At 40.6% G+C, this 22,893-nt stretch overlaps 1 protein-coding gene across 2 annotated transcripts; it reads right to left on the reverse strand.

Moving 5' to 3' along the window:
- Positions 1-10,851: 10,851 nt before the first annotated feature.
- LOC131248872 (DNA-directed RNA polymerase II subunit RPB1) lies at positions 10,852-22,783 on the reverse strand. 2 transcript variants are annotated; one of them, XM_058249369.1, is made up of 14 exons: positions 22,655-22,783; positions 22,305-22,568; positions 20,101-20,400; positions 19,808-19,966; positions 19,287-19,448; positions 18,969-19,189; positions 18,738-18,879; positions 18,320-18,655; positions 17,933-18,219; positions 17,564-17,822; positions 14,425-17,486; positions 13,976-14,047; positions 11,286-11,339; positions 10,852-11,187 (listed from the first exon to the last, which is right to left on the reverse strand). In XM_058249369.1, the coding sequence occupies exons 1-14, from the start codon at positions 22,736-22,738 to the stop codon at positions 11,085-11,087; spliced, it is 5,505 nt and encodes a 1,834-aa protein (XP_058105352.1). In that variant the 5' UTR covers positions 22,739-22,783; the 3' UTR covers positions 10,852-11,084. The 2 variants fall into 2 exon arrangements, with proteins under 2 accessions (XP_058105352.1, XP_058105353.1); XM_058249370.1 differs by lacking the exons at positions 22,305-22,568; positions 22,655-22,783 and having other exon boundaries at positions 20,205-20,341.
- Between the last annotated feature and the right edge of the window lie 110 nt (positions 22,784-22,893).

The raw sequence follows: 22,893 nt of genomic DNA on the forward strand, positions 1-22,893 counted from the left end.
TAGCTATATTTTAGGAGTTGTACATGTTTGATGCATTTGAACAACAAGCTACATTTGTTCGACATTTGGTCTGTTTATCAAGCAGGGCACCTATTGCTAATATGATACAGCAATGTTTTTTTCTCTCTTCTAATCTATAGTTGATTAGAGTAGCACTCTTTTAGGAGAAATTTGGAGTGGTTAGAATTGCATTATATTAATTTAAATTTAACTTTCATATGTGATTTAAATAACCAATATATTTTAATAAATTTTTGTAAATAACATCTAAGTAATGGGTCCTATTTAATGAACAGAGAGGACCTTTAATACTTATTACCATCTTACTTGAGTAGGCCATTGTATTACATCATCTTCAACATAGAGGTATTACATGTGAATCAAAATACACATTCTTGTCATTTAATGCACAGGTAGTTGGACCAAATCCAAATGTCCAACTAATTGTTATATATATATGTGAGAAATGCTCACACACAACTAGTTGGACGCTTCATTTTCGTCCAACTAGCTGGCCATTCAATGAACAATTAATGCTAGTAAGAATTTCCATATAAAAGTTATTTCAATTGGCGAAAAAGAGTTGCTTGCTTAAGTGGGCCCCACTGTAGTATTAGGCAAAATCCACCCGGCCATTAGGTGAGCCACCTCAAGTTAGACCCAGTGCAAAACAATCAGCCCTATCCCTAGCTCACATGAACCACGTAATTGAAAAATGTGTATGTAGAAAGCTCATCCTCCAAACTCTTTCCCTTGGTGTGATTCACTTTAATCACTCATGTGCCAAATTTTTAGGTTCGAGGCCAAATTTTTGGTGTGAGAGCTATTGGTCGGAGTGGATTTTATATTCTCATCATGATAGGGCCTATAAAAATCAAGGGTGGAAGTCTCTCTCTCCGTTGTTTCAATTGATATGGCCCACTTAAATCATTGATTAGCCTTTTTTTTTTTTTGTCCTAGCCTAACATGGGATTATATAGGTAATGATCGAAGTGGATTTCTAAAAAATATCATAGTAGGGCCCTTAAAATTTTGAAGAGTGGGCGTATCTCAAACTATTGTTGGTCCCGAGAAAAATCTAATGTTTCCCGTATTAGCAGAAAGTGGATTAGGTATTATCTGAGTAACACCTATGGGCAAGTGTTTCTATAAACGTGGGCGCACCACGATGTATGTGTCACATATCTGTGCCATCTGTCAGTTTTTAAAGATCATTTTAGTGCAAGATCAAAAAAAAGAGGCAGATCTAAATCTCAAGTGGACCACGCCACAAAAAACAGTAAACATTGACCGCCTACCATTAAAACATTCCTAGGGCCCACTATGATGTTTATTTACTATCCAACCTGTTCATAATGTCATATTGACCTGGATAGATGAAGGGAAAACACAAATATCAGCTTGATCCAAAACTTCCATGGCTCCTAAGAAGTTTTCAACGGTAATCATTCAATCCCCACTGTCCACTCTACCTCATTTTTGGGCTCATACTTAAAATGATCTTAAAAAAAAATAAAGAACAAAATGGACAGACAGTTTGTATATGGCATCATCGGGGCTTGCAAAAAATTTTGCAACGACATTGCATTACGACTTGATCAACACCAGAGACGTGCACTTTATGAATTATTTTGAGAGCTGATTAAGTGTCTTTGAGACCTCACCCAACATGATGAGTCCTTGACAGTGGGGACCACCTAGATCCATGTATTGTATATCCATGCCGTCCATCCATTTTAACAATACTTTGGGGCATGAATAAAAAAAATTAAGTAGGGAAAATCTCTTGGTGGTCCTATAAGAATTTCACTAGCATGTGTCATTATCATCTCTGCTTCCTGTGATGTGTGTTGGGGGCCTTGCACAAAACCTTAGGATCTAGCCTCTTAAAAACACCAGAATTATTGAACAATAAAGCAATGAAATAAATCAAAGCACAAATCACATGACACAAGAGATTTTTACGTGGAAAACCCTCAAAGAGGTAAAAACCATAAGACCTCGTCCAGATCAACAATCCACTAAACATTACAACCGATCACAAGCACACACCGCTTGGATCAAACCTTCTTCACTCACGTAGGAGTGGATAAACAATAAGAGAATAAAGAAAAACGAACAGATCTAACCGATTACGAGGACGTAAAAGTGCTAAGATGTCGACTGCGAAGTAAATCACCTCTACGAGCAGAATCTCCCTTCCACAAGCTTCCTCTCTCTCTTTCTATCTTTCTCTCACACCTATGATAGCCCTAAACCCTTTAGCAAACCCTTTTAAAACTTTAGGAAACTCTCTTGCATTGTTAATGCCCTAGAAAAGCCCTAGGGACATCCTATTTATAGTTTAGGAAACTTTCTTTCGCACCCTTGCGAACGCCCCCTCAAAATTCCGCATCCCACACAAAATTGGACTCAAATCTTCGTAACCTCGACTTGTCGAGACAGGGCTTCGACTGGTCGAGCACTGTTCACTCGACTGATCGAGGACCCTCAAAGATCAAAACCAAAAGCTCGCTGGACTTTGGGTCGAGCACCACTCGACTGGTCGAGCACCACTCGACTGGTCGAGCAGGCTGCAGGACTGGTCAAGCAGCGCGAGAATTCCACTGTTTATGGCATTTGAACCGCACCTCATCTCCTCTGATCAGACAGGTTTCTACAAACCTCAAACTTACCCTTGAGCAATGCCTTAGTCATCATGTCTGACCCATTATCATCCGTGTGGACCTTCTCAAGCTGTAATACCTTCTGTTCCAAAGTATCTCTGATCCAGTGATACCGAATCTCTATGTGCTTCGACTTGGAATACTGACTTGAATTTTTGCTCAAGTGTATAGTACTTTGACTATTGCAATAAACCACGTGCTACTTCTACTTTAGGCTAAGTTCCTGTACGAACCTCTTCATCCAAAGCATCTCTTTATATGCTTCTGTGACCGCGATGTACTCGGCCTCTATCATTGACAATACTACGATCTTCTGTAGCTTGCTCTACCAAGAGATCGTTCCTCCTGCAAATGTGAACATGAACCCCGATGTAGACTTCGTGGAGTCTATGTTACCTGTCATATCTGCATTTGTGGAGCCCTTTAACACAGGTTTTCTGTCACCATAGCATACGCTCAACCTGGATGAGCCTCTTAGATAACTCATTATCCACTTCACTGCTGCCCAATATTCTTTACCAGGATTATCAAGATACCTGCTGACAACACCAACCACATATGCTATGTCTGGGCGCATACATATCATAACATACATCAAACTTCCTACTGCTAACGCGTAGGGTATCTTCTGCATCTCATCCACCTTTGCCTTCGTCTTGGGACACTGCATGTTGCTCAATCTGAAGTGATCATCCAATGGAGTACTGACCGGCTTCGTTGCATTCATATTGAACCGCTCTAGGACTTTCTCAATATACCGTTCTTTTGACAGCTAAAGCTTCCTGTTGATTCTGTCACGGGTTATCTCCATTCCTAGGATCTGCTTAGTTGGGCTTAAGTCTTTCATCACGAACGACTTACCCAACTCTTGTTTTAGCCTCTCAATCTTCTTAATGTTTTTTCCCATGATGAGCATGTCATCAACATATAATAGCAGTACTAAGAAATCACCATATGAGAACTTGCGCGGGAACATACAGTGATCCGATTCCATTCTATTATATTTATGTTTTAACATGAACTAGTCGAACTTCTTGTACCATTGTCGTGGAGCTTATTTCAGTCCATACAAGCTCTTCCTCAGCTTTCACACGATTTGCTCTTTGTCCTTGAATTTGAACCCCTCTGGTGGTGCATATAGATCTCTTCTTCCAGGTCACTATGGAGAAAAGCAGTTTTAACATCTAACTACTCTATCTCCAGATCTATGCTAGCCGCCAACCCAAGCAACACTTATATGGATGTCATCTTCACCACTGGTGAGAATATCTCCTCGAAGTCTATACCTTTTCTCTAACCGAACCCTTTCACCACAAGTCTGGCCTTGAACCTCATCTGTGAATTCTTCTGCTCAATCTTCTTTCTGAACACCCACTTGTTACTTAAAGCTTTATTGTCCTTAGGTAATTTCACCATATCATAGGTGTGGTTCTTATGCAAGGATTACATCTCCTCCTACATAGCTTTCAACCATTCCCCCTTATGTTTGTTGGCTAAGGCCTTAGAATAATCTTCTGGCTCTCCCCCATCAGTGAATATAATGTACTCATGCGGCGAGTACCTCTTGGACGGTTGTCTATCCCTAGATGACCTCCTCACATATGGCTCAACGGGTGGATCAGGTAGGGGCTGCTCCCCCGGTCCATCTTATGTAGGAACTCCCTTATCCTCTGCACTTTGCTTTACTCCCCCGTCATCAGGTACCACGGGAGGAATAACCAGATCCATATCCTCTAGCTCTCCTGAACTAAGCTGCATCTTTTCTGGCTTACAAATGTCTTCAATACATTGGTTTTATAAATAAATAAAAAATCACATCTCTGCTCTTGACGAGATTCTTCTCAGTCGGATCTCACAATTTATAGCCAAACTTTTCATCACCGTACTCCAAGAATACACATTGTCTGATTTTCATATCGAGCTTGAACCTCTCATCCTTTGGTACATGAACGGATGCCCTGCATCCAAATACCCTGAGATGACTGTACAATGGATCTTGTACAGTCCACACCTTCTCGGGTACTTCTCCATTCAACGGGGCTGATGGAGACCTATTTATCAAATACACTACCGTGTGCATTGCTTTTCCCCAGAATGTCTTGGGCAATGTGACACCCCGTCACTGTTGCACATGTGGGCGGGCACACGTGGGTTGACGCTGATGTGGGCGAGGCCTGAGGGCCAGGGCGAGATACCAGTGGTTGGCAGGCTACTATGTTGGCAGGCTACTGTGTAGGCAGTGAGAGGTTAAAGTTGTCCCACATCGGAAGCGATGTTCGAAATAATGGTGGTTATATGTATGGTTCGGACCTTCCTTGTACAAGGCCTTTTGGGAAAAATCCTAAGAACAAAACCCTGCAGGTCCAGTGGGACCCAAAGTGGACAATATCATACAATGTCAGTCGGGCCGTTACAAATGTTATCAGAGCCGAGGACGGCTCTACCCTCGGTGGGGGGATATTATGACGCCGCGTCACTGTTGCACATGTGGGTGGGCACATGTGGGCAGAAGCTGATGTGGGCGGGGCCTAAGGGCCTGGGCAAGCTACTGGTGGTTGGTAGGCTACTGTGTAGGCAGTGAGAGGTTGAACTTGTCCCACATCGGAAGCGTTGTCCGAAGTAATGGTGGTTATATGTATGGTTCGGACCTTTCTTGTACGAGGCCTTTTAGAGGAAACTCTGAGAACAAAATCGTACGGGTCTAATGGGACCCAGAGCGGACAATATCGTACACTATCAGTCGGGCCGTTACAGGTAAATTTGCATGGGATAACATGCATTTGATTCTCTCTACAATGGTGCGCTTCATTCGCCCAACCACACCATTATGTTGGGGGGTCTTGGGAACTGTCTGTTCATATCGTATACCCAGGGACTTATAATACTCATGAAAGTCACCAATGTATTCACTACTATTGTCAGTGCGGATGCACTTCAATGATCTACCTGTCTCTCTCTCGACCATAGCATGAAACAATTTAAATATACCAAAGACCTCGTCCTTAGATTTCAAAGCATAAACTCAAACCCTCCTATATGCATCATTTATAAAAGTGACAAAATACAATATCACACCCAAGGTTTTTATCCTCATAGGACCACAAATATCAAAATAAAATAAATCTAATGCATGCACTTTAATAACATGAGAAGCAAATTTAACAAATGAAATTCTATGTTGTTTCTCTAATAAACAATCAATACAGGTTTTGAGAGGTATACCTATCCGTCTAAAAGGAGTCACTTCCTCGCTAGTAGTTGAAGCCATTTTTCACTCATGTGGTCTAAACGCTGGTGCCACATGTCAATAGTTGAACCTTCCGCTGCATTCAACCCACCCTTGCACACAATGACACTTGCTTTGTAAAGGGTGTAACACTTTTTTCTTCTGGCGACGATCAACGAACCTTTGATGAGCTTTCAACGCCCACTAGCAACCCAGCTTTCATAGTCATCATCATCCAACCTTCCCATCGACATCAAGTTGAGGCGAAGGTTTGGAATGTGCCTCACATCCCTGAGAACCAATGTGCAGCCCACATCGGTCTTCACACAAATACCACTGACCCCTACGATCTTCGATACGCTAGAAATCCCCATCTTCAAGGTCCCAAAGTCACCTGACTTGTAGCTTATGAAAAAGTCCATGCGTGTAGTTACATGAAAAGAGGCTCCCAAGTCTATCACCCAGTCGGTGTCCTGACTCGTAGCCGTGAGACAAACATCATGATTTGCAGAAAGAATAACTACAACGTCGCCATCAGAAGCGGCTGCAATGGAATATGATTCATCTTCTTTCTCCTTTCCTTTTCCTTTCTTGTCATTCTTCTTCTTATGACATTCATGCTTGTAGTGACCCTTCTTACCACAATTCTAACATTCAACATCCTTCATGGTACTCGACTTGCCTCTTGATTTATCTCAGGCCTTCCCGTCCTTTCTGTTCTTTCCTCTTTCTCGATCTTGTATTACAAGGGCCTCATGCTGAGTAGACCCCTGAGACTTTCTCCTTGTCTCTTCATTAAAGAGACAACTAGTTATCTGTTATATGGATACCTTTTCGTCTGGCGCGGAATTACTCAAAGACACCACCAATGTCTCTCAACTATCAAGAAATGAGCTAAGCAATAGTAAAGCCTGTAATTCATCGTTCAAGACCATCTTCATAGTGGAGAGCTGGTTCAATATATTGCTGACTTCATTCATGTGCTCAGTTATAAAACCACCATCTTTGAACTTGAGATTCACAAGTCGTCTTATCATAAATATCTTATTGTCGACTGTCTTCTTCTCATACAGCCCTTGCAATTTCAGCCATATGCTAGCGGCTGAGGTCTCCGTAGACACATGGTGAAATACGGAATCGTCCAAGGATTGTCTAATAAACCTCACCGCCTTTCGTTCTAACTTCTTCCAATCACCATATGTCATATCCTTTAATTTTACTGATATGCCTTGAATTGGAGAATACAAGTCCTTGCAATAAAGCAAGTCTTCCATCTTAGCCTTCCATATGGTCCAGTTAAAACAATTAAGACTGATTATCCTTGATAAACCACATTCCATAATTTAGAACTGATCTCACTCTGTTCATCCAACCTGAACTCTCTGATACCACTTTGCTGGGAGCCTTGCACAAAACCTTAGGATTTAGCCTCCCAAAAACACCATAATTATGTGATAATAAAGCAATTAAATAAATCAAAACACAAATTACATGACACAAGAGATTTTTATGTGGAAAACCCTCAAAGAAGTAAAAATCACGGGACCTCGTCCAGATCAACAATCCACTATGAAGTAGAATGTTACAACCGATCACAAGCACACACCGCTTGGATCAAACCTTCTTCACTCACGTAGAAGTGGATAAACAATAAAAAAATAAATAAAAACGAAGAAATCTAACCGATTACGAGGACGTAGAAGCACTGAGATGTCGACTGCGAAGTAAATCACCTTTACGAGCAGAACCTCCCTTCCAAAAGCTTCCTCTCTCTCTCTTTCTATCTTTCTCTCATACCTTTGATAGCCTTAAACCCTTCAGCAAACCCTTGTAAAGCTTTAGGAAACTTTTTTGCATTGCCAATACCTTAGAAAAGCCCTAGGGACCTCCTATTTATAATTTAGAAAATTTCGCATCTCGCATAAAATCGAATTCAAATCTGCGTAATCTCAACTAGTCGAGGCAAGGCTTCGACTGGTCGAGTACTATTCACTCGACTGGTCGAGCCAAGCCCTCGACTGGTCGAGGACCTCGAAGATCATAACCAAAAGCTCGTTGGACTTTAAGTCGAGCACCACTCGACCGGTCGAGTGGCCCACTTGACCAGTCAAGTGGTGCTCTTGACTAGTTGAGCAGCACTGTGATTCCACAGTTTATTGCATCCGAACCGCATCACATCTTCTCTGACCCGAGGAGGAAAACCCCATTAATGTAGTCCACTTGAGCCTTGTATTTTCTTAATTTTTGGGCTTGTACCTTAAAGTAATATGAAAAAATAAATAAACAGTTGGATAAAACTCATACACCATGACGGCCCTTCTGAGCCCATGCACATTCCTCGCTAAGGATGAGCGGAGTTAGTAGTCTGCCGGTGTTAAGTTTTTGTAGGCATTCCCCGTTGGTTTCCAATCACACAATGTAGAGGAAGAGAGAGCCTGATAATAAAAGAGAGTGCATTAAATGATGAGGGAAAGTAGAAAGAGGAAGATTGCTTCAAAAGATAATGGTATAACTGGAGAAATTGTACGTGTGTGATCATTTAATAATTTTTTTTATAAATAAAATTAAATTAGTAAGCCCAATTTGATAAACCAACTAGATTTACATATGGATATTAAACTGAATGTCACATAAACTCCGGTGAGTAGATATTACATGTGGATAAAAAAAACATTCTTAATATTTAATGCATAGGTAGTTGGACCAATTTGAATGGTCCAACTAGTTGTGTGTGAGCATTACTCTACACATAATGAGCCACTGGTTGGAAGATGTACATTGTACATCATGTAATATGTACGTGGTCTTGATGATGGACAGTTTCGGGTCGTTTGATTTGATGAATATAAAATTACTCGTTTTTTGATGATGTCATCACAAGAAGATAGTTTTTCTCTCAATAAAACTCTTCTCATTTTGTTATGTGTGCAATCAATCCCACATGAAGACGAAACTAGTGCAATTGTTGGAAAAAGTATACACCACACAATGAATCGTCAAAAAATTTTATCGGCCGTTTGATGGATACGATGAATATAAACGATGGACAATTGAAAAATTTTGTAAATAGGAATTAAGTGGTATATAGAGTACCTTGATGGGTAAAGAGGTCAACATACGGTTAGTTATACAGATAGATTATCATGTTGTGAGATATGGTATGATAGATGTAACGGTGGGTGTATGGATGCATGTATCGCTTCTCTCTTTTCTAGAAAATATAAATTTGGCACGAAAGTATGTCCAAGGACTATGGGCCCCCAAAAACAAGTTCGATCAAAGTCCAATGCAAAAGGTAATCTAGTAGGTTTGTCAGGAAAGATGTGAGGATCATAACAGTGATTTTTTTTAATGTTTTAGTGGACCATCAGGTGGATATGATGAAAAGTTTTGATAGAGAGTCAGATATTATAATATAGCTAGGGAGATTAAGGATGTCTAGCTCAAATAAATTGAATGGCCTTAAATTAAATTCTCACCATGATTGACCATATACAAATGAGTTTTTGAGAATGGCTTAAGGTTAGGAGTGTGTACACCATAAAAATTCTTGAGCAATCAGTGGGTATACTTATACCCAACAAAATGAGAATTCAACAGTGAAAAATATTTATAAATGAATGAGTAGGGTGAACAGTTTACTTTGATATTTAGGCGGCCTAGTTAATAGATATGAGTGTAATGGATAGCCAGATGATGAATTAAAGTAACTGGACGTAAGGTTGGGTTTCAGTGGGGACTAGAAGGGGTCTATATCAAGACCATATTAGTTTTCTTCAAATCGAACCCATTTAAAACTAGGTTGGGGCAAGTTAGATGGGGTTGATTTTATGAGGTCTCACTTTCGAACATAGACCCACTTCAATGTGTTCAACTCTATATCGAAACACGTCTAACATGGTCAACTTGAAGAATCCATCTGGTGGACCCAACTTATCTGCAACCTGCAAATGACAATTTAACTCAAAAGGCTTGTGAATGCGATCCCGTGACCGTGTAATTAACTAGGTTAAATCTAGGCAAGAAGTACGCCCTGCCTGAATTATTCAACATTTATAGGATGAATATTTTTAGATGGGCCCAATTCGTTAGCTCATGGACTCAGCTGGACCTGATTCATCATGGGTGAGCTGTCCTTGGACTCAGTCCCTTATCTCCTTGGCTGGAGTTGGACATGCTTCAGCAGCCCAAACACCTAACGAAAGCTTGTAGCATTAGGAAGAACCATGAAGAATGGTAGAGGCACGGCAAAATTATCTGCTGAAACGGGTTTCTCCTACTGTATATGTGGCCCTTGAGTTTGACATATATAAAAACCCAGATTGACGGTGAACACTATCAAATAATAGGGAAAATCGCTATTATTGATAGGCAAATCTCTCATGGGTTGCTCCTTAAATAAATAAATAAATAAAAACCCCTTTCTTTTGAGTTGGGGAGTTGGGCCACTGTCTCTCCAAACACCACTCCATCTCAAACCCAGGCGATACATCCGGAGAATGGGTACACTTCCAGTTTGCAGCAATCTCAAGGGTATCCCAATGCTTAACAAACTATACAGAAACCTCGTGGGTGGTCCACTTAAACTTTGCAGTGGTTGTAACCATTCATTCATTCATTAAACTTTAGTGATCCGTTGCTTTACATATTTATGACCATGGCCAGTTAGCACTAGCCCGGTCCTATTTGCCTAAGCCCTAGCCCTAACCACATTAAAAACCCTTAAAACCAAAACATGATCCGAAAAAATGCTTTTGAAACCACAATGCGCCACACAAACATGATCAATGTTTTTGAAGCGCAGAACCATGCACCCAGACTGTACCAAAAACCGAAGGCTGCTCAAAAGCATCCCATACAATCTATACTTGGGGACTACACCTCTGTAAACTATAGGAATAACCCTTAATTACATCCTTCGCTTCTCAATCTTTTTTTGAGTTAGAAGGAAATTCTATCTTTTCCTAGATCTTCAATGGGCAGTAGGAAGAGTGCTCATATATTACAGAAATAATAATAAGTGTCTGGTGTTGGTTTTTGGTGAAATGGATCATCCATCATAAGCACGCATGATAATCCATGAATGTCTTAAAGCAGACTTTCATGAGATGAAGAAATGCTTCTGTTTATCCACTGGTTTTGGGAATTGGCTGAAAAAAAAAAAAAAAAAAACTCAGTTTCTCTTGTCCACTTCAGCGACTGCTGCCCTCATCCTTATTGCTCATCTGCGGAGTGTATTGGCTGGTGGATGATGGTGAATACCCCGGCGCAGTAGGTGAGTAGCCAGCACTAGGACTGAAAATAGAAGGTGAAGCACTAAGCTCATGCTACTTATGAAAGAAGGTAACTTGGAGAACACTCAACAACTGAAATCCACATAAAAGATACCATACCTGTACTGTGGAGAACTTGGGCTGTAATCTGGGCCAACACCTGAACTGTATGGACTGCAGAACAAAAGGGCAAAGACTGCTGTTAGGTACTGTTTCGACATGAAAATCCCAATGTAAGAAGACAATTTCTACAATCCTCGGACATAACATCAGTCCTGCATCAGCTCTAAAGAGGCAAAGATCTTCAAGATCCCTGGGATTTTTTCTTTTTATTATTATTAACTACACCCATTTACTTCGAATTTTTACACGTGCCTTCAATCATGCATACCAAAAGCACATAGAATCAAACTAATCAACAATCTTTCATCAATACCACATAACACTGGCTACAACATTTTCCCCGTTCTCTGAGATTCCAAGGCATGGGTCTTTGGTAGCAAACCCAATCCCATGACATGAGAGCCAAAAGATTCTAAACCAGCTTTTTGACCACACTGCTTTATGCATTATCTTGTACCATAGTTGCTCAAATGCACAAATGCTCAAATCTCCGACAGTTAAAATAGTTTGTGGGTGCTGGACCACAAGATTCTTGTTAGTATGCCTGTATCCCATCTTATACATTGATTTGTGGTAATTAAATGAGTTCGAGTAAATAAACAATGATGCATTGATGTTACACTGGTAACTTGATTTTAGTTTTTTCTTCTTTTTTTAAGCATATAAAGTGCCGGAATCAAGAGTTCTACCTGCAAGGTAGAAAAATGAGTTTATTTAATATCTAACTTTGCTTGGATGGGTTGTGTGTGCAACTTCATCCCAGGGTAGCGGGGGTGGATAAATTTTATTCTTTATTTTTTCTGGGGGGGTTGGGTTGAGTTGTATATCCTCATGATCTCAGCACTAGACATTGGACATAGTTTTCTAAGTCAAGGTCAACCAATGGTTTATGACACTATAAGTCGTCATATTCATCTGAGCTAGCATCCCATGGTTTTCAAGCATCTCTAGTGAAAATAGTCCAGTATCAAATCATCCAAGGATCACTTGAACTAATCTAAAAGGTCAGCAATCAGCCACAAACATGTCCCAAGACCCAGTTATTGGAAGTATTGTACGACAGAGTTTTCAGGATAACTACATCTAGATGTGGAAATTAGAGAGGGGAGGCAAAACAAAACAAAAAAAAAAAAAAAAGGGACAGTTTTTTTAAAACATCTTTAGACTATTTTAATATTACGAAAATATTTTAAATATCATTCATCCATTCTCCCAAACCCACAGATCTATGAATCTATGATCTTGAGTTGAGACAAGCTAAAACACTAAAAAGTTTTAAAATGAAATCGTATCTCAAAGATGAGAAACCGCAATGGGTATTTTCCATCTGAGAAACTTTGGAAGGCAAATCCAAAGATTTGAAACCGCATTTATCTTGAAACGGCTTCGAAATCTTACTCTCCTATTGAACTTTGGAAACAAGAAAAAATGGTGAAAATGGGCTTTGGAAAAACCGTCCTCATATTTATAAGCTTCTGACGAGTTGCATTGAGCAACTCTTCCGAATTAGGTCCATATCAAGTTGAATTGTACGGTTTGATCAGACTCGTCTTGAGACGAGTCAGACCTATTAGGGACTTAGTCATCCGATTTTAACATATAGGTGGTCCTAGTCGCACCAATTCCACCAAAACTAATATGACTAGGGTGTGCATGACATCCAAAACCATGAAACATCACATGGCAAATAACTTGCCAGCATGTCATCCCATTAAAAGTGTGCCCTGATTTCTGTACAGTTGGTACAAGTTCTTCCCTAAAATAAAACAAAATTCCACAGCAGTTTAGATTTTACCAAATAGTGTCTCAAAGAACCAAAATGCTCCAATGGTGCTCTTTAAGGGAAGAAATTGCATAAATGCCCTTGTTCAATTTTCCTTTAAAGAAGTGGATAATCGAGAATTGTGGGCACCATGGTATTTGTTTGACATCCAAACGATCCAACAGATGCACCCGACCATGATTATCATACAAGTGGAAAATATGGTGGGTCCAATCATAAGGTAGGTCAAACCATAAAAAAATAATGTACACCACTCAGAAACATCAAAATTCAAGTGTGGCCCATCTGATGATTCAATTGGCCAGATTTTTTCTTCTTCTGATCAACCATGATTGGTGTTGGACAGGCTGGATGTTATACATATACCATGCGAGCCCCACAATTCTTGACTTTGCTACTTTTAAAAGAAAAAATATAAAATAGATGAATTTTAATATTCCATCCTCTTCATCATGGTTGGTAACCTTATTGTTACTATGCCAAACATATATCCACATTCTGAATCTTAATATAACTAGATTAGGTTTCCCACTCTTGCTTACTTCAGGACCTTACACGCTGGGACCACTAGAGGTATCAACTCCTACCCTATTTCTTCACTTGTTCCAGTTTTTTCCCTTTGTTTTCACTTCTATCCTTCTCCATTGAATCAACAATTCTGTGTGTTTTTCTTCCGTACTCTTGATGAACCATCGTTTATATATAGATGTGCGAGGATTTGCTGTAATAAGCCCTTCATTGAGTAGGAGAAGAATTTGCTAGTGCATAAATAGGAAACCAAACATGCCCACCAGAGCAAGCATGTCCACAACTGTGCATGCATCACAATTCCCATCCACATGAAGAGAGCACAACATAGTTCACAAGCAACACAAACGATGCTTTGAAGTAGTGAGAAATTTACCTGCTGGGACTATACGTAGGGCTTGCAGGAGAATATGATGGGGATGTTGGCGAATATGATGGTGAAGTTGGGCTGCAATAAAAGCAAATATAGAAGTTAAAGTATATGACAGATAAAGGGAAGATGAATAAAAAAGAGAAACAATATTAAAGTTGACAATCCAATCTCAGCTTGTGACTTGCCCATGGGTGGAAACAGAGTCGAGTTAGAAATCATCCCAACAGACAGGCAGTACTTAATGTAACAAATAAGAATCAGCCAATGCTCAGCAGATACAGGATGACCGAATGGCTGCTGAATTGTTCTTGTTGGAGAGTTCAAATCTTTTTTTCTTTTTTTTTTTGGAACTATGAGTTCAACCCATCAAAATTTTAATTGATCACAACCCACATGATCATGTCCAGTGAATCACTGAGGTTTCAACTTTGACAACAGCATTTTTCTCTTACCTGTAATTTGGAGATGTCGGACTGTAAGGACTGGATGGTGACAATCTGGGACTGCTTGGGGAGTATGCCAGCGATGGACTGTATTTTGCGGAAGGGGGATTGTAACTTGGAGAAGTAGGACTGTAGCTCGGAGATGTTGGGCTGTAGCTTGGTGATGTTGGGCTATAACCAGGAGAAGTTGGACTGTATGCAGGTGAGGTGGGGCTGTATGAAGGCGAGGTGGGGCTGTAGCTTGGTGAGGTGGGGCTGTATGAAGGGGAGGTGGGGCTGTATGATGGCGAGGTGGGGCTGTATGCAGGAGAGGTGGGGCTATAGACCGGGGAAGTCGGACTATAAACTGGAGAAGTGGGGCTGTAGCTTGGTGAGGTGGGGCTGTAACTTGGCGAGGTGGGGCTGTAACTTGGTGAGGTGGGGCTGTAGCTGGGGGATGTTGGACTGTAGCTGGGTGAAGTAGGGGAGTAAGATGGGCTTGTAGGAGAATATGCAGGACTAGTTGGACTATAGCCTGGAGAGCTAGGGCTGTATGTAGGTGAAGTGGGACTATAACCAGGCGATGTAGGACTGTATCCAGGTGAGGTGGGACTATAACCAGGAGATGTAGGACTATATCCTGGAGATGATGGACTGTAGCCAGGAGATGATGGACTGTATCCTGGCGATGAAGTGGGAGAGAAGGCCATCCCACCAACATAAGGAGAAAACTGAGCATCTGTAATGGGTGACAAACGGGCATTTGGGCTAAACAAATAGCTTGGTGATGACATGCCTTCATGATATGGAGTTCCAGACATGGGTGAACGGGAAGGTGTCATGCCAAAATCCAAACCCTCCATATAACTAGGAAGCTGAAGTTCAATTGCTTGCTGCAGCATCTGATCATTTAAATACAAGGCACAGTCCCCTGTGCCAATGGGTGCAAGCTGCCCAAGCATAATATTTTCAGTGACACCTCTGAGATGATCTGTTTCAGCATACAAAGCAGCATCCAGAAGAATGTCCACTGTTTCCTCAAATGAACATCTCATCATTGGCCCAGTGTCATTCCGATTAATGCCATGGCGGGTGATGGCCATTAAATGGCCACGGTAGGTCATAGTGTCACATAGAATAGCCAAGTGCCTGTAATTCACGTAAGACCCATCAAAAGATATGACCACCCGTAACTCATCCAGCAGAGATCGACGTACAGCCTCAATTCCAAGAACTTCAATCACTTCGATCAAGTGATTACTTGTTGTCCTAGTTGCATCAACATCTTCATGACACATAACGGCCAACAGATTGACACCTTCTGTGTCCAACATCCATTCTATTTCAGGTTTAAACCCTTCATTCTCGTCAAACTTATTTATCTTTCCAGACTTGATAAACACCTTGTTGATGTCCGGGATGCCTCGTAGGGCCATTTCCGTCAACATGTTGCTCTCAATCTTCTTGAGGAAGACATCATCTTCGGCAGATTCATCTTGCATCTCCCCCTTTGGAGCTTCATCATTCATGATACGTATACGAAGAATTAGCTTCTCAGCATTGTCATCATTAAATATACAAGTCAAATCATCATCAAACTCGAGGTTAATCTTCTCCGCAATGTCTGCCATGCTCAACTTCTTATCCACCATCATTTCGCGATTCAACTCTATGCGAAGCAGCCAAGGAGAGATTTTCTCTGGGGCAACTTCTTCATCTGGCATTTCATAATAAGACTTCACAAACTCAGCATCCTCTTCAATGATGGTGCTCATAGGATCTGGATCATACCACACTTCAGTTGCTTGTGTTACACTGCGTAAAGTGGTGTATTCCAAAGCACACTGGACATTCTTTGCCCTCTCTTTTGTCTTGTTGACTTCAGGCTTTAGGTACACAGAAAGTGAGGGAGTTTTAATTTTCTTTGCAACATTTATGATTTCCCTCAACCTAGGAACGCCTAGAGTAACATTTTTGGCACTAACACCAGCATAGTGGAAGGTATTCAAGGTCATCTGAGTGGCTGGCTCACCTATGGATTGGGCAGCCACACAGCCAATCATTTCACCTGGTGCAACCAATGATTGTAAGAATCGAGATTCTATCTCACCGATTACCCATTCAAATGCTTCACGAGTTAGCCTGTACTCTTTCAACACACGCTTACTGGCAAATGTGCTACGAAGCAGAATGTTGAAGAAAAGGGTTGCATTTTTCTGAGCTTCCATGCTCAGAAAATCATCACCTGGAACGACTTTCAACCTTTCCTGAAGCTTGTCAACTGCTTCAACAATCTCCATAGGGTGCATGTCAGATGGCCTTCTCAAGTCAACCTTAAATGTCTTTTGAGCATTCCAGATAAGCCTCTTGAGGTTAACAGGCATAGGCCATGAGTTATCACCTGTAGTAGCAATCTCTGTACCAAGTTGGTATCGATCTGCTTCCAGTTTCTGAACTTCAGCATCAAAAACATTGCGGAACTCCCGGATGGTTTTCAAATCCTCAACATGCTCAGTTAACATGTAACTTGGATTCCAATTGGCATTGTCAAATTCATACCTGAAAACATTATCGAACTCACGCTTCTTCATTTTCAGAGAATCCAACTTCTGTGATTCAATCCAAACAGCATCCATACCATCCTCTCCATACAAAAACTGAATCACATCCCCTAATGAGTTCCTAACAGTACCATCATATTTGACCATAATGTCTTCCATAGCCTTCACAAGACGCCTCTGAATATACCCCGTCTCAGATGTTTTCACTGCAGTGTCAATCAGACCTTCCCTACCACCCATAGCGTGAAAGAAGAATTCCTGTGGAGTCAGCCCACGGAGATATGAGTTCTCCACAAAGCCCCGACTTTCGGGCCCATAGTCGTCTTTGGTGAAATGTGGTAGCGTCCGATCAATGAAACCGTAAGGAATTCGTTTACCCTCGACATTCTGTTGTCCCACACAAGCAGTCATCTGTGAAATGTTGATAAAACTTCCCTTTGATCCTGCTGTCACCATAGCCTTCAGATTGTTACTTTCTGATAAGCTCTTCTGTGCACTACTTCCAGCATCATCACGAGCCTTATTCAGCACCTGAAAGAGAATGTGTTAAGAAATAATTCCAAGTATAGTTGGGAGGGGGAAAAAAAAAAATCATTCAGCTTGTGCACCTGGTTCACCCTGTTCTCAAATGATTCCATCATAGTTCGCCCAGGTTCTGCCTCTAGCTGCTTTTCTTGGGCAGCCTTAATAAGTTCCTTCACTTCATTCTTCGCTTTCGATATTGTTTCATTAATTTTTTCCATAGTTGATGCATCTGCAATTGTGTCCCCAATTCCAATACTAAATCCATTCTGCAAAAGCCAGTAGTTAACAAGCCACTGTGTGTGGCCCAAGAATTTGCGGGCAGCATCTGGACCAACCTCTTCCCTGCACATCCAAATACAAAATTGACAAAAGGTAACACCGAAAGCATCCACATGGATCACAAAGAAAAAGGGAATAAAATCAAAAGTGGAAAACAGTCACAGGTCACATACCAGATGACATGAATAAGACTACCAGTAGATGTTCCAAGGGTCTTCTTGCAGAGAGTGCCAGCAAGCAGCTCGCCTCTCTCTATTCTAACTTGTGTATCTCCTGGAGTGATAAATCCTGTTTCCGCTTCCGAGTGCCATGCCGAGGTTCTTATGAGGTTTATCTGCTTAGGAATGATCAGATTGAACACTTGTTTTCCTGTCCAAAGAGGTCTAGGCTTCAGAATAGTTGGAGCAGGTATTTTCCCATCAAAATCCTCCCACCACATCAAGATATTCATAAAGACATCCTGCCAAAATCCAATCCGTATTTAATTTCCCACAATCTTAGAAGACAATACTACTAACGGCAAAGAAGACAGAAAATGAAACCAAAACACATGATATTACCTTCTCAATGAAGGTATCTCTTTTAGTTATCTTCCGGCATCCTAAGAGTGTATCCTGGACAATACCCATAACAGGGCGATTTGATTGAGGCGAGACAATGCATTTTGGTACCATCATCAGCTCCAAGACTTCTGCTCTAGTTTCAAATGACTGAGGAACATGCATGTTCATTTCATCCCCATCAAAATCAGCATTGTATGGAGAAGTTACAGACAAATTCAGGCGAAAAGTTGAGTATGGCATGATTTTGATTCGATGCCCCATTATAGACATTTTGTGAAGACTAGGTTGCCGATTGAAAAGAACGAAGTCCCCATCATTCAAGTGCCTCTCCACCTGCAAACAAGATGGCACATTTTCAACAAGGTGAAACCATGGTTGATTGGCAATAAAGAATGAAAAATAGATAATCGTGTACCTTATAACCAAGCTCCAGATGATGATCACTACTTTTTTTCAAGTACCGAAGATCAAGCCTCTGTCCGTCTTCCCTTATGATGTACTTGGCACCAGTTTTACCGGGAGGAGGATGGGGCCCATATTCTACAAGTTCCTTCAACCTGACAAGTACAGGAATTATTTTCAAACTACATATATGAAATAAAGGGAAAATTACATAATAAATACAACTAGAAAAAAAAATTGACACCTCTCAATGTTATATGGTGTCACAGTTTCTGGATATGTTAAATTAAGAGCAATACTCCATGGCACTCCAAGTTCATCAATGTTAATTGTCGGATCTGGTGTGATGACAGTTCGTGCTGAAAAATCCACACGCTTTCCCATCAAGTTGCCTCTAATCCGACCTTCTTTAGCCTTAAGCCGACTGCATATGGATTTGATAGGCCGTCCTGACCTCTGTGTAGCCTGAACAATAAAGCAGAAATCAGTCGATCAGATTCCTTGTCTAAGGCTTTTTGTTTAATTCATCATCTAAGAGTTAGTGAACATATGTTATGCATACCCTCGGCTGACCCGGAAGCTCATTATCGAAATATGTAGCAATGTGAAATTGCAGTAATTGTGCAAATTCTGAGATGATGTGGGCAGGAGCTCCATTTCTCTCCTGCCTTCTCAGATTCTCGTTGTGTCTAATAATCATCGCCAACTGATGAGTCAAGTCATCCTGTTTCCAAAAAAACAAAAGTTCTGGACTAAATTAATAGCAGCCATAAAATATGTTGGACAAAGGAATGATATGTTTGACAGAACATCAGAAAGAAAAAAGAAAAAACTTGTTGATTGTTGGATAAAAGTGTAGCGATCACCATCATTAATTCAGAATTAGGAACATGTAAGCCAGACATTGACAAACACATTTTAATCCATTTCAAGCTATTTAGAATGGCATGAAATGGAACTTTAAAAAGTTGTATTAAAAAGAAGTGTTCTATCAATAAACCCTTGAACATGAAGAACTTCACCAGTAGAGATAAGAAGCAGATAAAACGAGATAATGAAACTCGCAAGATCGCAGAAGCATACCTCACTCCTAGAAGACGTATCCATCATCACAGAAGGTCTCACAGGAGGAGGGGGAATCGGGAGGACTTGTAAAATCATCCAATCCGGACGGGCATACTTAGGATTCAAACCCAACAGTAGGCAGTCCTCATCACTTATCCGCTTGAGAACACTTAGAACCTAGAAAAAATAGAAAACCACAGGAACAAAAATGATGATAAGTACAGATTTTAGCATGCATGACAGAGTGACAAAAAGAAAGAGGAAGAGCATAGGAAAGGTGAGAAAAAAGAATAGACATGCAGAAGAGATACCCTTTCTGCAGAAAGCTGTTGTTTTCTTTCCACAGGTTCAGGAAGCTGTTCTTGATCATCATTCTTTTTCCTTGTAGCCTTGTATTCTGCAATCATTTTCATACCTTCAACAGTGAGCTTTGGCTGTTGAGCACCACAACCCCCTCGGCGCTTCTTTACCGGTTCTTCTAAATCTTGATCTCGGACCTCAATATCATCACCACCATCACATTTTGTTTTATTCTTACATGCATCCAAAACCTTCCTGAGTCGATGTTTTGGATTTCTAATTTTCTGAGATTGCTTGAATTTGTGGTCTTCCTGAAAGTAGTATAAAAGTAAGATGTATTTGAAAGCTCTGGGTATTGGTGTGGCGCCAGCAATACAACTAACAAAGAAAGCAACCGAAAATGACATACAGGCCTATAAAAAGGTGCCTCTGCAGCAAGAATCCAGATTACTTCCATAAACACAGTCAGTTCATGCCTGACAACACCTACACAAGGATGAATTGACTCCACGTATGCAGTCAGCCCTAATGAATCCTGACAGGAAGCATATTTATTGGGCCCAATGATGGATGTGGGCTGGAAGCACGGGCTCAAAATCTTGTGACCAACCAACAAGAAAGAAAATAAATAGGTTCAATCATCCAACAGTTTCTACACCTATTGGATTAATGTCATCATGATAGCATGTCCGCCCATTTATGTATCAGTGTGCATGTTCTAGTCCAAATTGTGGCCTACTTTAGATAACCCATGAGTTAAAAATGGCTGATACATTGAGCACAGGTTAAGCTAGTTTTGAGAGCTTAGTCAAAGTTGATTTAGGAAACTTTTTTGTCCAAGGTTACTTGTAGAGTTAATTTCTTGGTTGGAAAAAAAAAAAAAACCCCAAATAGAAAGTCTCGTGGGTTTGAATTATGAAAGAAAAGGAATCCAATATAAGATCGGAAACCAAGTCAAAAATGTCAAAGATGTTGTCTTTGAGTGGTAATTTCAATTAAGAATCATATAAACATGTGAAATATCTGGAAATCCCTATTCATTGCCTTAAAATTTTAGTTTCTTTTAACAAATTGCTGAAATTTTGAAATTTACCTTGTTCATCACAATATTCTTTTCAAGAAGAAGACTCGAAATCCATACAAGTTTATCTTAGACTGAAGCTTATTATTATCAATTAAACACAGTGACCCATAAATTCCACAACAGAAACCATTGATATCACATAAACTCCATATCCTTTTTATTCATCTCATCATCTGCTCCCCATTATAAGAACTAAGATTCTTCAAGGAATCCACCAATTATGCTTTGACAATCTTTGGTAAATCCAAATGACCAATAAATCCTTTTTAAACAGTGAAACAAGAAAGACATTTTCCAAGACAGATAGGGGTGCATTTGGTCCTGGTGTCATCCTGGTTGGACCTCCAAGCATCACCAACGGTACTTGGTGCTTGAAGCAGCATAGTAAATGGAAAACGCATTAAGCAGGCTATCTTTTCCTACTTTTAGCACCCCAAATAACGATTAAGATAAGCATACAGTCTCTTACACAACTTTGGATTTGATCTTATGTCAATCTTCATTTAGATTCAGCGCATCCTCTCCACCTTGGAGAGCAAGAACATGTGACACTTACAGTGAGTCTCCTACATAATCAAACAATTCAACATATCCTCATTACAGTGATGTGTTACCATAAAGTGTTGCACAGGGATTTTTTTCCCACTTTTGTTTATTTGTTTTCTTCTTTTTTTAATTGGGAAGGTCGGCTAGAACCTGAGAGCTAAATGTTGAATAAACAGCCTGTCTACTGTTGAGGTATGGGCTAGAACCCTTTTTGTCTTTACTTGCACAAGGATTCCTCAAGCTCAAAAATTCATAAACAATACTTGAAAAATGGGGAAAAAGAATACCAGCACCACATTCTAATTTTGATGGCAGTGATATTCATATTGATTAAAATGCAATTTTACTCAGCCACTCATCCTAACCATAACTAATCAAACCCAACAATTCAGACCAAAGAAAACCCAACACTCTACAGAGAAATTGCAATAAAACCATATTAACATTGATGTACTCATGAAGTATAATTCAAATTCAAATTACAGCCAATCAAAAAACTCAAGATGCATACAGACAAAAGGAACAAGCCACAGCTCAGGTAAGAAACAACCATAAAACATAGAATGAAGAATTTATAATGGGTACCTCATCAACAAGTATTTTAGAGCAATTAAAGCAGACGCAGCGCATGATAGAGAGCACAGTTTTCAAGAACCCGATATGGAACATGGGCTTGGCGAGCTCAAGGTGCCCAAAATGACCAGGGCACTCAGCCATGTTCGCCATGCACGTTTCACACTTCAGCTTACGATCAATGGTACCAAGCCGAGGATCGCTGAGGCCACCAGGCTTCGGCTTTCCACGCTCCATCGTCTCACTATGCTCGATCTGAACAACTGACATTTGCCGCTGCAAGAAACAAAAAACACCTGTATGAAAATGAAATCCCCATAAGAGCAATAAGGGAATTGACAGCGGTGATGATCGGAGATTACGATTTCATCAGGACTGAGGATGCCGAACTGGACGACCCGGACTTTTGCGACCTCTGCTGGGGAGTACGGGAATCGGATGTCCATGGCGACGAATCAGCTGGATTGTCCGCGATTGCTCAAGTTAGGGTTACTGGAATTAAAGATTGCTCGAGTTAGGTTTAGGGCTTTCAGGAGAGGTAGATTCGTGGAATTAGAGTTGGGGGACTTTTGGATGCCTGTAACTTGTGTAAGATGTAAGA

This window comes from Magnolia sinica, chromosome 6, assembly GCF_029962835.1.
Source record: "Magnolia sinica isolate HGM2019 chromosome 6, MsV1, whole genome shotgun sequence".
Classification (NCBI taxonomy): Eukaryota; Viridiplantae; Streptophyta; class Magnoliopsida; order Magnoliales; family Magnoliaceae; genus Magnolia; species Magnolia sinica.